Source organism: Tauraco erythrolophus, chromosome 19 (genome assembly GCF_009769465.1).
Source record: "Tauraco erythrolophus isolate bTauEry1 chromosome 19, bTauEry1.pri, whole genome shotgun sequence".
In the NCBI taxonomy this organism is placed as follows: Eukaryota; Metazoa; Chordata; class Aves; order Musophagiformes; family Musophagidae; genus Tauraco; species Tauraco erythrolophus.
In genome coordinates this window covers 12,908,013-12,924,257 of record NC_141483.1, presented here as the reverse complement: position 1 = coordinate 12,924,257, position 16,245 = coordinate 12,908,013, and the positions used below count along the sequence as shown (strand labels likewise).

General features: G+C 43.9%; 1 protein-coding gene across 1 annotated transcript in view; it reads right to left on the bottom strand.

The window, feature by feature from the left end:
• Positions 1–16,245, bottom strand: part of PITPNM2 (phosphatidylinositol transfer protein membrane associated 2) — a 117,498-nt gene that overhangs the window by 78,359 nt on the left and 22,894 nt on the right. Inside the window, exon 2 of the mRNA XM_086623213.1 lies at positions 2,320–2,327. Within this exon, the coding sequence (XP_086479339.1) occupies positions 2,320–2,327 (8 nt within the window). The remainder of the gene's footprint in view (positions 1–2,319; positions 2,328–16,245) is intronic.

Here is a 16,245-nt window from a genome sequence, read left to right as displayed (position 1 = left end):
AGCCGTTGCAAGAGCCACATATGCCCTTCATTAAAGGGCACTACAGTTGCATTTATATCTGACATAAATCTGCTTTGTAAACAGTGACCTGATTCAGGATCTGGACTTTCTTAGATGGCAACATCAAGAGCACATGCGTGCACTGGCACCTAACAGGCAGCACCAGACCCGCCTGACCATGAGAGGAGATGCTGCTCACCCTCCTCACCTCCTGCAAGCACAGTGGTATCCAAAAGCCTCTGGAATTGGCAGGTAGAAAGACAAAAATCACCAAAAACTGGAGGTTTTGGCATATCCGGAAAGCATAACAGTGCCCTGCAGGTAGGGGAGCAAAAGGGCTTGAACGTTTCAATTTTGGCCATGACCTGGCATGAAGAAAAGGGTGATTATTCTGAGCCATAACAGTCACCTGGATTCTACAGATAACGCGAGGGTCTGAGGAACACTTAAATTGGGATAGTTTAGTCCAAAATTCACTGCAAATGCTGGCTCACGCTCAAACCAGAAATCAGCAGCTGAACTGAAAATAATATCCAAGTTCTCACTCCAGGCCAGACCTTGTTCTCCTCTCATTTCTACTTTTCTATTTGCTGCCAGTTCAAAACACTATGACAAAAAAGTCAGCCCATTAGACTTGTTCTTAGAAGTCTTAAGCTCTTATATATGAAGCTGGGATTATCAACAGAGCCCATAAATTGCAGCTGAAGTACATAAAGGAAGCAGTCATGACATAACCCAAATTTAATCTGAATCAGGTTGCTACAGTCAAAGAAGTGTTTTTCAAAGTGTTAATTAATTTTTTAAAGAATGGATTAAAAGGGGTTCTCAATTAATAGAATACTTTAAGGAGACAAGCTAGAGAGGATTCTCCATGTTATTAATACAGCAATTTAACAGCTATTCAACATCTAATAACTTCTCATTAAAAGTCAACCCTCCTCCTTTTCCAGCAGAGTAGCTACCCATTTGTCAGACACAATACAGCTTCATTAGCCTAAAAGTTCAATTTCTGCTTGTCCACAAATTTGCTCTTATTTTGCTTGTCAGTAAGCCAAAATCCTGAATGACAGCAAAGTCAAGAAATCAACAACACAAATAATGCAATAGTCTTCCAGGAGTTCTAGATGGTATTTTGACAGAACATTCCCAGCAATGCCAGCTGCGATAACACATGCAGTCAGCTGCTGCAAGACCCAGGTAGGAAACCCCCAGGTCTACCTCCACAATGCTGCTCAAACGCAGAAGCTCATCCATGAGCTGTACCTTGTCTGGAAGAGCAAACGAATGATGCCTTTTCCCAACACCTTTTCCATGCAAGGACTACCCAGCAGCATCTCAAAGAGCACATGGAACTGTTGGAGGGTGTTGTTGAAAGGATGACATACAGCAATTTCCACTTTTACCAGAAGGTTCCCACTACAACCTTGAGTTTTCAGATTAAGCATGGTCTTCACATATGTAATGCATAAGTAGATGCTTTGTTCTGGGTGGATATGTTCAACTCGTGCTGAGGCTCCACGGACCTCAGAGCAGGGCCAGCTGATCGTGAGATAGCTGCTGCAGGTCAGAGCTCAGGCAGGACAGCAGGGACAAGTCCTGGGGTAGGGCACCAGCAACATGGTCCTCAACACCTCTAATGAAACTTCTATCTAGATGTCTTATGAACATACACAAGAGCCATATTAGCATAGAAGAGCTCCTGCCAGGGCAACCCTAAAATAAGTACATGAAGAAAACCAGAAAAGCCTTGACTCCAGTAGGAAAGATTGAGCACTACCACGGGGAGAGGCAGGTGCCACACAAGAGCAGGATGGCAGCAGCCCCGCGCTCCGTGTCTGGCCTCATTACGGCGACCTAAGACCTCAGCACAGAAGGACTCTATCTGCATGGATTTCACTGCAGGATCGGAGCTCTGGGAAGTCCACATAAAAGATAACAGAAACTGAAAGAGGTTACAACTAAGGCTAATAGCACCCAAAAGCTAAAGCAAACAAAAACATTCCAGTCTATCTGCTTTATCTGCAAAGACTATCCAAGCTGCTCTTAAGACTAAGAGCCATATGCACAGGCTTTAATAAAGGGACACCTTTCCTCCTGCTCCTGCTGTTGCAATTTTAAGGAATGAATCCAGACATCAGTAGAAGGGGAAGTTCAGAATAGATAAGGCATCAGTTTCCAAGAGAATATTTATCACATCACGTGAGACCAACATTTTTAGCCAACTTGACAGAAAATAGACAAGCTGCAAAGCTACCCTAAAAATACCAGTCATGATAATTACAAAAAAGAAAGCAAAGCATAAGCAATGGCAGCACTAACAACCCATACTTTTAGTGACTCTGATAACACTTTTTTGTTTTGTTTCTTTAACTACATACACTGTTTCTAAAAGATTGTCTCACTTGCTCAGGTGCACAATATATGTGTTTAGTTTTATGTCATGCAACTAAGATACAAGCCAAGCTCATTCCAGACTGATGCCTTATGGCTTCATCTGTGTGACTTACTAATGTATTTATCCCTCTCCACCTCTGTCCAACACAGTACTATGAAGTTTCCAAATTCCAGAAGCCAGCTGCCCTCAAAAGACACCTTCATAACACGACCAGCTGCAAGCAGGGCACCAAGCCGTGATGGGATGAAGAAATTAGAGAGAAAGATTGGGAAAACAAACAAACAAACAAAAAATCATTAAAAATAATTGCCATTGTGCATCAGCTCCATGGTCCACCTCATCTGGTGTGGTGCCTGAGAGCAGCACAATGGGTGCTTCAAAGGATGCCCTTAACTCGCACAAGCCGTTAGTTGCATCGCACCTGCCTGAACAGGATGCTTCTCCAAACCCCAGCCTGCCAGAGGCAGGGTTATGTCTTGGCATAACATGCCATATAAAATTCAGTATTCCTACACCTGGTAGGAAACAGTCCAAGGAACAGCAGGGCAGCTAGAAGGAAAGAGAATCAGCACATCATCATTTGGAACTGAAGAACTTTGGACCTGAGGGCCGACCATCAGCTCGCCCAGGCTGACAGCTCTGCTGGGGTGGCAGCTCACATCAGAGAAGCTGGCCAATGTCTCTGACCTCTGTTGGAGGCAACTCCTTGCAAAAACAAAGAGCAGAAAAGGGTAATTTGAAATTGGGCTTCTTGTACGAGGTCAACAAAGTAAGAGGTCCTTAACCACTCTCCTAGTTGTTTTTCCCCTAAAGATGTGTGCTGCATACCATAGCCTGTCTGCCCTGCTGATGTCTTCCACTCATTCACCACAACATTTTAGTGCCATTATACAGACAAAAGATCAGAGAAAATAAACCACTAGGGAAAAAAAAAAAAAAAGATGGTCTCGACTATTCTGTATATCCAGGACCTTATCCGCTCTTTTCTCCCACTAAAATACAAGCTTTTGCCAAGATCCAACTACTTCTCCTTCTCAGGACAGCACTATTCAGCTTCAGCACTTTCAATAACAGAGATAAAGACCAAAAACGTCCAAAAGCTTAACAACTTAGTCCTGGGCTAGAAGTAGAGAGGTGAGAGGGTGGCTTCACACAAGAGTCACACGTGGGTGAGATGCCTCCCTGGCCACGCGTCAGTGACAGAGGCTCTTCCCAAGGCACCAGCCAGAACACAAGCCAGCTCTGCTCCTGCAATGACTAACTGGGGGGGCTTGCAGGAGTCAACAGTTGTAAAAGAAATTTTTTTTTCCATTAAAATCAGCAAGGGTGACTCACCATAGGCTTGGGGAGCCTCGTTGATGAGTTTCATTGTCATGCAGTCACTTTTCACCCTTAATTTTCAAAAATACCCTGAGAGACAATAATGACAATAGAACATAATAGCCACAACTAGCTAATGGGAGAGAAAACTTCCAAGTTCCAAACTAAACAGAATTGCTACTTCTAAAAATACATCAGAAATGAGTGATCCCTGTTGATCACTGAAATTAGAAGAGAAAAATCTAAGGGGATTAGCCATTATCTTCTGCAAATTCAGCAACGAGATCCCAATAGCCCCGTCAAGAGAAAGAACAGCAGCACACTGTTCAGAGGACTGGCTTCAAGGATGATTTACTGCTAAATACATTAGAAGCATCTCCCACTTACAAAATAAATAGCTCTAACCATATCAAAACCAAGCAAATCATTGCCTTCTCAAGCACAGGTTAATGCTTTGTTTTCCAGCCGGGCTAAAGAGGAAAAAAGGATGAGACAAGCTTTGAAAATACCTTGCCAATTAACTGATGGCTCAATACACACGTTTTAGAAAGTTTTCCATTTTACACAACCGAAACCACTCTCTTGAAATGACTGAAAGCACCAGCAACACCAAGAAGCCGACGTGAAACTTGCTCCATTGACTCGGTCAACGCAAAGAGCAATGCAGAAAAGCAGACGTGTTAAGCTTGCGGTCAAATGTCGGACAACCACTACTGTTTCTTAAAGCACCAAAGTTGGCTGGAATCTTTATTTAGGACTAAAGTCCAGTAGCTTTCCTCTGAATAGGGATAACATGGAAACTATTCTCCTTGTGGAGTTTATTTTGAGCTGAAAATATTTTCCAGTTTCATGCTGACAGACAGGATTGCAACTACATGGTGTTACAGAATAATGACCAAATTTTCAAAGCCTGTCACAGGGGAAAGGAGAGAAAGCTGCATTTTCCTCTTTATGGCATTTGTTCCTGCAAAAGTTTTTGCAGTTTCAATATAAGGTCATGTGCTCCTTTAGCACACACAGAACAAATAAACAGAGCACAGATATCTACCCCATCTATTATCCCAGGCAAGATTAGATAATCAGATTAGCCAAATGGTTATAAATTAACTATATCTGAAGGAGAAGGAAGTCATTTTCTCATATTCCTCTCCCTGACAATCACCTCCAAGATTTTCAAAACAACTGAACAGTATCAGTCTCCCAAACGCTTCCCAGTACTGAGCTCCTCTGGGATTTAGGGACAAACTCCTTCAGCCTCTCTGGAAGCCCTAGGTTAGCTTGTCACATTTATTGGAGAACATGCTTTGCTAAGATGACACGGTAAAAACATGTGTTAATACCTCTTGTTTTACCCACACCTCTGGTGATGTTCTCAAAGAGCATTCTTGTGAACAGCTACAGAAACCCTCCTGGGAGAGGCTCTTCCTTTCTCTTCACCCAAGCCAACATGTTGGGTGCAGCACAAAGGGAGATCACAAGGACAAAGTTGACGATTTGCTGTGTTCCTCCACTATCTTTCACCCCAAGTGGCCCAGCACCTCTTACATCAGAAATGCTGCCAGACCAAGGGCAACAGGAACATCCAGGAAGAAAGCTAACGAGCATGAGGAGGTTTAGCTCAGAGCTCTTCACCTGGGAAGGTGGTATTTCCAGATTAAAAACCTTGTTCAAGACAGAACCATCAGCTGGGCAATGTGAATGGTGAGTTGCTAGTTCGCTGGAACACAAGGTGCCTCATCTCCCCCCCTAAGACACCACTAATCCTGTATGTAGAGCTAAAATATCTCTGCTGCCCAGCCTGGTGCTCTCAGTGTTGAGAGATACTGGAAAACAGAGTGCTTTGATTCACACTAAGAACAGTTGAAAGAAGTGTCAGCAGTTTTTATTTTTAAATGCATGTAGCTTTGTGCACAGAGCTGGGAAAGCTCCCAGTTCCCTTAAATGTTTTAGCATGTACCAATTCTTCTGAAAAAGGTGGTAGAAGCATCCTTCTCAGGGTCAGCCACAGAAGTCCCTCTTCTCCTCCTCTCCCCAAACAACAGTGCTGTCCCTGGGACTGCTCCTGGCGTGTGTCACACACCAGGGGACTGGTGACCATAAGGTCCACCCTCCAGCCTGCCTGGCAACGTCGGCTTCTGCAGGTTTCAGCTTAATCTTCTCAACATCACGGGATGGAGAAGGCACCTCTTGGACTGCTGTTTCTGTAACTGGCACCCCTAGTTAATGTCAAACACCCTCTGCCCCAGTCCTGCAGCACGATTCAGGCGTAAAATTAGCACAAGCTAAGCAATATGGAGTGACTCTGCTGCAGTCATGAGGGTTACTACATGCCACCCAAACCCATGACATTTCCATAGAAACCACAGTGGGAAAGAAAAGCCTCACAAAGCTGACAAGATAAAACATACATGGTGAAATAAGTAACTCTGGTGGGAAAAATACGCTTGTGCAAGATCCACCCCAGCTCTCCAGCAGCTCAGATGTCCAGAGGTAACACAATTAAAATCAAAGTGATGCCAGCAAAACTTTCTTCAGTCCCTCAGGCTGTCCTTCATACTTTCCCAGTGGGGATATTTCAGAGGACAAACAGGCATTATAAGCAACTCTCTTCCCTGTTACTTATGGGGGTGTTCTTGTTAGTGTCACTAAACACAAAGGAACTTTTCTTAACTTTTTCTTAGCTTGAGTAAAGCCTTTCAGAACATACGTTTTCCTCATTAGCAGGATCAATCAAGCAAATAAATACTGGAATGTGTAAGAAAAGCTATTGATTCTTCAGGTCAAACAAACCTCCCTGAAGAAAAAAAACACCCAATAAAAAAACCACATTACTACCAATGGCACAAATTTTCAGCTGCAAGCTAATAAAGTCAGTCCCAGAAAAAAAAGGAGCTTAAATACGTTCTATTACACACTCGCCTACTTCAGAGAAGTGTTTTTGTGTGACAACGAAAGAGAAAAAGAAGAATTAAAAAAAAAAAAATCGCAAACACTAAGTGATGGCTTTTAAATAATTCAAGATGCTCTGTTCTTCTTCTGGAAAACTAGTCATATTCCAGCGCTTGGCAGAAGCAAGCCAGCTCTACCGGCAGAGATGCAAACATGCACGGAAGGAGGTTGTTTGTTAACAAACCGAATCATTCCGTGATATGCCTGATGCATTTCCAAACCCTTCCCAGATAGAGGAATAACATCCACAGTTTGCTCGGTGCTAAACTCAATTGAGTACACACTCCAGTACCTTTCTGCAAAAGCCAGAAATAAAAGCCAAGCCAAATTCCAGGAGGTTTGGAAGCAAATCTGGCCACGAACACTTTTCAAAAGGTCAGAGATGTTTGGTTCAGGCTCGTTAGCTCAAGGAACAACAAATTTCATTGTGACCGTCACCGGGATCGTGCAGAAATTCCCAGGACAAACACCATCCTCACGCGATAAAAAGCAAACTTGCTTACCGTGGCACAACGCGAAGCTGCAGCACATACAGAGAAGCTGCTGCTCCAACAGCCCACCTCAGCCTACCAGCGCTCGCCCCAGCACGCACGCACTCGAACCATGGTGCCAGTTACTCCCAGCAGCTCACGCCGCTCCATCTCTGCTGCTCCCTCTGCTCAGCTCGAACAAGTCGACGAACCGCACCAGTCGTCAAACGGGGAGCTACTGGAGCAAGAATGCGATGCGTGCATCCTGCTCTCCTATTATGGTTGTGATGTTGCGAGCCGATTGCCCCTGGTTTTTCCCTTTGGTAAGCCAAAGCTTTACCACTAGCATCTCTCATAGATAGCACATGACTTTACTGCTTTGGAAAAAAAAAAAAAAAACATGATCGCTTTTTGGGTCTTGAAAAATGCTTTAGTCTGATGAATGTGTTTTTTTCTGGAATTAGTTTCTAAATATATACTCTACCTACCACTTCATCAAAAGCAGAGCTAAAGACACTAACAAGTTAATACATTAAACAGTTTATCTTGTTAGAGGTTTTACAGCTACTTAATAATGAGTTCTGGTAACTGCTGCCTGTATGTTTATTATTGTAAGTCTTTAAAAAAAATAAAATCTGTGTAATAGCATAACCTTTCCTTTCAGCTGCATAAAAATGCCATGGTCCAATCAATATCATCATTAGCAAGAAACTAAAAATATCAGTAGAAGCTATAAAATACAGTAAATTACATTCTAAGAACAGCTTTACTGCCACCATATTTTATAGAAATTCTATTTAAAATTCACACACAGAAAAAAAAAATCAGATACAGACAAAAAAGCAAATCTGGACAGGAGATAGAGTAAATATGTTGTGTTCTCTGACAAGCAGGATAATAAAAGCAGAACGGTAGACGAGAATCTGACCTTTAAGGGTCAGTCACATTTTCCATGTGCTGTTAAATATCTCTTGCAAAAGCGGAGGGGAGGGGGGAGAATCAATTCATTAAAAAAACCTGTCAGTGTTTACATGAAGTAACCAGTGAGAAATTATTATTTCACAAATCAGAGCAAACCTCCCATTACTTATCTGGACGAGAAGAAAGTCTAGTGACACTCTGCCAATACTTTGGCATTTAAAGGTTTTTACGTATCTCGCAGAGTTTGAGCCTCTGAAAGCAGATAGGCACTTCGTGGCACAAAATAACACACATTCCTCCCTCTCCCAGTACAGAGGCACTGAAGGGCACAGCAGCTGAGTTCACAGAGCACGAAAAGAGCGTAAGCATTTCTTTAGCCAATAAAAACAAAACTCAAAACAAAGCTACAAATATAAACTCAACCTGGACCGTGAGCCCACTGCTTAGGGAACAAGCTGTTTGCCCTTTCGCTTTACTTACCTTCCTGAAAAGTCACCAAAAGATGCTGATACGGGGAATCAAAGCTGCTGCCACCTTATTACCTGGACCAAGGAGCCATAGGCTTACACTCCAGAGCTCCCACCCCTTCATCATCTCCATCCGTACAGAATTTGACATTTATTAAGAATATCTGGTCATTAGGATTCCACATTAAACAAAAATAAACATGTCCAAAATTTACATAAACTTAGCACAGCTAAAAAAAACCCCCAAAACCACACCAAAACATAAAAACAAGGAGCAAGCTTCACTGCTTTTTCTGCTTTCTCATTTCACAAAAAAGCTTGGAACATCTGCAGGAGGAACTGCCTCACCAAATATATCCCAGGACATACTTACTATTTATTCCCAGGCAAATTTCAAACCACCACCCTTTGCCAGAGCTGGCTGAAAACACGACCCTGCGGCCGCCCACCTCCGGGCTGCGTTCCCAAGAGGGAATGACATGGCAGCGGGCAGCACGCGAGCACCGAGGCCGCGGGTCCCGTGCAAGGCACCGGCCACCCTCTACCAACGCTGCTCATCTCACCTACGGCAAAGATTTCCTGCACTCGGCTCTTCTGGACTGAGGCTACCTGCAGTCGGACTCAGGAAGATGAAAGGAAAGGCGATTCGGGGGCATGGGTAGAAATGGAAGTAATTAGGATGCTGGAAACCAAATCGAAACAAAGATACAGGTTTTAAGGCGTCCACTTCTATTATCGCATCCTGAAGGGATAATAAAAGTGTTTCTATTCTAATGATGATGTTTGATGAAAAAACTCAGTTTTAATACAGGAAAAAAAAAAAAAATAACTGAACAAGCAAGAAGTATTTCCATTTATTTCAATTTCCTTAGCTGAGCCAGGTAAGATTACCTCCACTGCACGTTTCCACACACAATTCAAATATCACAAGTGTCCCTCATTTAAATCTAAAAGAGGGATTTGAAACACTGTAGCCAGGTGATGCTCCCCGAGCAGAGCAAATACAGCAATACTCTAATTCTCTTTGAAAACTTGGGGGCTTGGGATTCTTTTTTTCCAGGAATTTTTGTTTAATTGTCTGCCTTTTCCTTTTTACCTTTCTGCCAGCTTCTCGAGAAGAAAACAAAACAAGCCTCTGTGACTAATCCTTATCTTTGCCAGCTGACAAAAACCACTGCATTACCACACCACGTTTAAAATAAAAAAGAAAATTACAATTTATCTTTGGAGGAAGGGAAAATGTGAAGCACACGCTGGTCCTCTGCCTTCCCCCTCGTTCCCGAGGCATCATCCTGCACCGACATCCTTAACGACCCGGGGCTGGCGCTGCTCCCTTCGTTTCGGGGAAGCCTGTACGGTACGATGATGCACATTGACCGGGCAGAAAAACCACATCAAGGCAGAAAGAGAGAGAACTGCTCCTCTGCGATACGGGAACCGCTGTGAGAAGTTGCCATGGAGAAAAGGGAACTGCTGAAGTGTCTTGAGGTACACGGTGCCGGGAGACATTACAGCAAAGCCAGAGGGAATACAGAAGCAAATGGATTTAAGTGCTCCCACAAACCTGAAGCTTCCAGACAAGAAATTACCAGTAATTACTAATAATATAATTTTCATGCAGCACTCATCAGCATGAACCAGTTCTGTCCTCACAACAAAGAGGAACAACAAAAGCCACAAACAGTTACCAAATTAGCTTATTAAGATCTCTGGGATTTTTTTTTTGAACCTTCATAACCATGAAAATTGGTCTGAATGCACAAACATGATTACAATAAAAAGGCCCAGATATCTTCTGGACACAGCAGCATCAGATCCATCACCACACTGCAGAAAGCACACCCTGAGTTAAGTGCTTTTTCCAGGGAAGGAGGGCTGCTCCCTGGAGTTGCTACCCGTCCTGCAACACTGCTCCTTTGTGGGAAGAACTGCTGTACAGGAGAAACTGAGGCAGCTGTTACTCCAGTTTCCAACATGCTTCTCTTTAAAATAAATAAATAAATAACCCCATGCTTACCAAATGGCAGAGGTAGTTAAGCAAACTGCCCAGACTACAGCTTGTGTACAAAAAAAAACCCCACAAAACCAAACCCACAGCACAATTAAGAGGTGTTAACTGAGAGCCCAAAGGCTGCTGCTACTTTTCCTGCTGTGCCTGACCCTATTTCCCATCAAAGCACGGCCCCATAGGGCAGAAAGCCCAACATGATCAGGTACAGGCAACACTGCCTATGGACCAAAGCAACTTTGTCCAGCAGGACCCGTGTGTACAAAAAATTTAACCTCTAAGATGAGAAGCTCACAAGGCCCCTGCTGATGTCCCAGTGAAGATGACACAATCGCTTCATCAGCAAGGTGAAGCAAGTCCTGAAGAGGAGAGGTGCAGTAGGACAGAGAAGGGCTTTGTCCGGCTCCACAGGGCCCTTCCCACTGCCTCTTACCAGGACCTCCAGGATGGGAGAGGAGCCCTTTGGAGGCTGCTGTCCCCAGGCACCAGGAGCAGCAGCCAGACCAGGACACAGCTCATTCCAGAGACATTTTTAGCACGAAGAAGGAAAGAGCACGCTAGCTATCCTGTATTACTGCATCCAGTCAGTTTCCAGAATTTCAAACTCTATAATGATACGGTTCCTGGAAGAGCCCTTCTAACCAAATTAGAGGACATCTCGTGAGCACGCCCTTGGCAGCAAGACGACCATGATGTGGGAAGGCTCCTGACTGCATGATCCAGGCCCTCCATAACTCAATTACATGCCCCTTTTAGCAGAGGTGAGAGGCAGGTGTTTTAAAAGCAGCTTGCTTTTAAGTTTGTGTTTTGTGGTTCGAGTTTTTTGTATTTGGTTAGAGGTTTTTTTGCTTTGTCCTCCCCACCCCCCTTATTTCTTTTCAGCACTAATATTAATTGCTGTTCTTCCTCTTTTACCAATATTGGTTGTGCTGCTGAGAAAGCCCTTGCACCACAGCAATACTCAATGAAATTAAAGATGAAGCATGAACTCAGTTTTCTTCTGAGCAGAGAGGACAGAGACTCTAAGAAGCTTCACCCTACACTAACCACGTTTGGCATTGCCCAGACACGCTTGCTTAAGGAATTTTTATGCAGTGGAAGAAGAGATTTTCCACAGCGACAAATACTTTATACAGTTGTCCAAACTAAAATACTCATTTGACAGTAGATTCAGCCCACCCTTGGATTCATTCATGCTCTGAAACATGCCCTTAAAAGGAGACTTAGTTGTTCTTTTGCATTAAGCAAAGCTGCATTAAAATGTTTGTTTCTGATGGAACAGGGAGACAGACATCGGGAGGAAGCAAGCTGTGTCTGGAGAGCAGAATTTCTGGCAGATGGGTCAAGAGCAGCAGCTGTGTTCACAGAAAACACATGCATCTTTACATACTTTGGGTTGCCTTTTGGAAAACATCACAAGACACAGTTTACAGCAAGGGGAAAAGGGACCATTTTTGACAACAAATGTCAGGATATTGTTCTCCTGAACTTTTCCAGTGGGTGCTGCAGACAGATGCCTCATTGGGCAAGGAAAAGGTTGGCATTAACAATGAAGCTGAACCAGTTCATGACAGTACCAGAAATACCATGTAGAAATAGATCTCTTTACTGCAGTGTGATCATCACATGCATGAGAACAGCTCTCACTTGCCCGAGTCTAAGCTGAGCCACTGCTGTTCCAAATCAGCCTTGAATTTCCTTGGCAGCACAAGAACGCATCCAGACGGGTTTGGAACATCTCCAGAGAAGGAGACTCCACAACCTCTCTGGGCAGCCTGTTTCAGTGTTCTGTTACCCTTACTGGGAAGAAGTTCTTCCTCGTGTTTAAGCAGAACCTCCTACGTTCCAGTTTATATCCATTTCCCCTTGTCCTGTCATTGGATGTCAGTGAGAAGAACCTGGCTCCATCCTCATGACAGTCACCCTTTACATATTTATAAACATTAATGAGGTTCCCCCTCAGCCTCCTCTTCTCCAAGCTAAAGAGACCCAGCTCCCTCAGCCTTTCCTTGTGCACATTAGGAGCATGTTTCTCCTCTCCCAAGGAGAGGAGTCCGAAGTCCAAGACTGAAATGAAAAAGTTCGTGCTTAATATATACAAATGACCAGGTTTTACAGTGCTCACTACACACCACTTTCCGCAGCAAAGTGAAAAAGCAGCTCCACAGATTCTCTGCGAGTCAGACAGGCAAGCGCCGCGCAGGCAAAGGGCTGCTGCTGGATTTACTAAACTGTGTCACGGAAAGAGCTACAGATGCCTTATCATCACTGAAATGTTACAGAGATAAGGTATGTGTGTTAGCTGCCTCCTGGAAACAAAGCTAAGGCTACTTTTATGCTTATTCTGCACTGAAACCAGGGTATCAAATCTTTTATGCTAACAGAAGTTCCAGACGCCCAGCAGAAAATGAGAGCATCAACATTACCACCACATATTTTGAACTGCCCTGGTCTCCGCAGGCTCTCTCTCTAACCTTCTTTCAAGATGTTACAACAGATAATTTTCCCCAGGTACGGCCAGGGAGACTCAGGAATTGTTACAAGCAGGAACTAGCAATGAGTTTACCAAATCCCTTAGGCCAGTTACACTTAAAATGCTGCCCCAAATAGTATTTAACAACATTGTGCTCCCAGGATCCCTCCCCACTGAAGGACTGGGAAGCACTTAAAGAAGCCTTTGTCATGCAACCATGTAGGTGCAGCTTTGCCCTCTTTCCTCCTCGTGAGGATGGGGAGGCAGCACTCCATTGGCAGAAGAGCACTAGATAAGTTAACGAGCACTCTTGTTTTCTCCCTTATAGCTCAGGGATACAGAGGAACACGAAGTGTGATGAGAACATCTGGTTCAACGAACATACACAGGAGGGCTGCAAGAAGAGGAGGAAGAGCATCAGAGGTAACTGTGTCAAAGATGGAGCCAGTCCTACGAGCCTTTTGCACCAAGGATTACTCCTGAAAAATCAGCCTGTTGTAAAGAAGAAAGCAGAGCAGCAGAAGGGTAAGTCAGCCAGCAACACTGATTATAAAGGAAAATAAATCATCGTTCTATTACAGGTGCCCTCAGCATCATTTCAAAAGATTACCCTACTGAAAGCACCTCTTCAGCCTAGTAAGATGAGCAGAATTTGGCAAAAGGAGATCACCTCCAAGTGCCTGGCTGAACTTAATTCCGCGTGGCAAGCCCTGTAACAGAAATACACTCTTACCCTCATCAGGTCCAGCAACCAAAGAGCCGACAAGCAGGAAAGCTCTTTGCTTCATCATGTATTCAACAGAGTCATCTCCTCCCAATTGTTATTCCGAAGACTCGGCCCTTCAACTATTTGCTATTTATGCACATTGTTCATCCGAGCGCACCTCGAACTTGTAAGCATTCACGAACCTTCAGATAAGACTTGCTCTATTCATAAATAGCAGAGCTCCACCAGAAAGATCCCGGCATTAGTCAGAGCTATTGAGAGAAGGGAAATTAGACAGCAGGTACAGAGAGAAAATCTGAGTGTATGCGTTACGTATTTACACGACATCAACATTTCTGCAAAGCCTCACTGGGTTTTTTTATGGTTTGAGGGGGTTCTTTGGGGGTTTTTTTGGTTGTTTTGGGGTGGGTTTTTTTGGAAGCTTGCAGTTGCAAAGGTAAGATTCTTCCCAAAAATGATCAAACAGCTGTTCTTGTCACAGTGGGAGAAGAAGAGGTTAGAGAGGGGCTGAATACCATATAGTTAATATTCAAGCTTACTGTGCTACAAGTATGGCTACAAGGAGCTAAAAAGTCAAACTAGGAAAAAAAAACCCACAACCTAGACAACAAAACTCATGCACACACAATCCAGAGAGTTTAGATACTCAATGTATGGTCACAAGAGAGATTGCCCAGAACACAGAGATGAGGAGGGATCTGTGCAGTGTGCGATACGCTCACACCAAGGAAGAACATCCATTTCACTCTGCGCTGCTACGTGCTCAAAGAGAAACATGAAGGGGTTCACGCTTCCTTAATACCTGGTCCTGGCTGAAGGCTGGAAAACACATGGCTTCTGCTAATAAATCCCTTACTTTATTAAAAGATCTTCTTATCATAGAAAAAAAAGCTATACCTACTGGAAACCACACTTAGTGAACACAGCAACTAATAAATACAGAGGTGACTCGAGAAATATATGTTGTTCAATTTGCTTAATTCCTTATCTCATTAGCTAAGCTATAAGCCAGCATTTTTTTTTTCTTCTTAAGATTCCCCCCCCCCCCATCACTGACATATTTCATTATTGCTCCATTGCTGTTTCAAGCAATTTTTCCCCCTCCTCACATTCCAAGAATTAATTTGCCACTTTAAGCCCCAAACCTCTGGAAACACACATGGGCAGACAGCTTTCCTGAACTTGAGGCTACAAATGCAGGTAGGTAGCACAGTTCTGTTTCATGCTGCTTCAGGAGAAAAAAACAAGAGTGAAAACCAAACACCAAACCTTTGGAGAAACCCTTTTTTGCTCCACCAACCACTTGGACTGAAACCAGCTTCTCACAACCAGGCTTTGGCAATCCTCCACTTTCTTCTTCTATATGAAGCAAAATGATCCACCTGCAGCTTTATATTGCACCGCAGACACTTTTCCTCCAAAAGCACCCACTCTCAATTTTCATTCTTTGCTGTACATGCACACGATAACCTCTCTTCAGGCTAAAAACCGCATTAAATAGTTACAGGTTGAAGAACACGCAGGAACAGTCAAATAAAACTAGCATTTCTGACATTACTGTGCTGGTGAGTCATCAATTAATTCTTGTTTGTCAGCAACTATAAAGGCCAAGATCTTCAAAGGCAGCTGAGGCCAACAGACCCTCGACTGAGTCGGCAGCCAAGCCTGAAATGCCTTTTCCCCCCTTTGACTGTTAGCTGCCAACAAAAACAGGAAGGGGCCAGAGAGGAACCTCAAGTGACAACATCCTTCCCTCCAGCCCCTCTCCCAACTGCGTATTCCACAGGAGACACTCGGTACACAAACCTCAGCAGTCTTTTAGCCAGTCAGTTCTGTCCCTCCGGGGAAGCGGCTCTTTCCCAGGGTTTCATTTCTGTCCCTGGTGCAGTTTTACTCCAGATGCAGCACCTGACCTTTCGTGGCTCAGCCAGAAGCCCTTTGCTGCAGGTGGCAGGTCTACCAAGTGCCCAGACCCCAAGTAACAACAGCGGGCGATCAAAAAGCACCGCGGCACCGACACGGAATGACGGAGGCACTACAAAACGCAGCTTGCTTCAAGCTGAGGCACAAGTGGTTCAGGGGACTTGTTTGCATAGTTTGCCCTTCATTAAGATGTTGTTGGCTGGGATGGAGAAGGGAAAATCAGGCATGTATTTGTAGCTAATGGCAGGGACCACCTAATAATTTGCAGTCTCTATACCCACGTGTCACATATATCACTTGTATTGAACACATGCTTTATTTTCCTTTATTCTTAGCTTCCAGTTTTTCTTTCCTATGGCAACCCACTGCGTCCTTCCTATGCTTTTGCCTTCTCCCCTACCACGAGCTCTGCTTGAGCAAAGCTTCACAGAACAGAAAAATCCGTCTCCTGCAGGAGCCAGCCAGGTCAGACTCTTTTCTCTAAAGGAAACGGTGTTTAATCATAATAACAATCTTCCACAACTCAGAGGTAGGAAAGCTGGTAATTGATAATACCAAAAAATACCCAAGTCAGCGGGGACCGAGAGTCAAA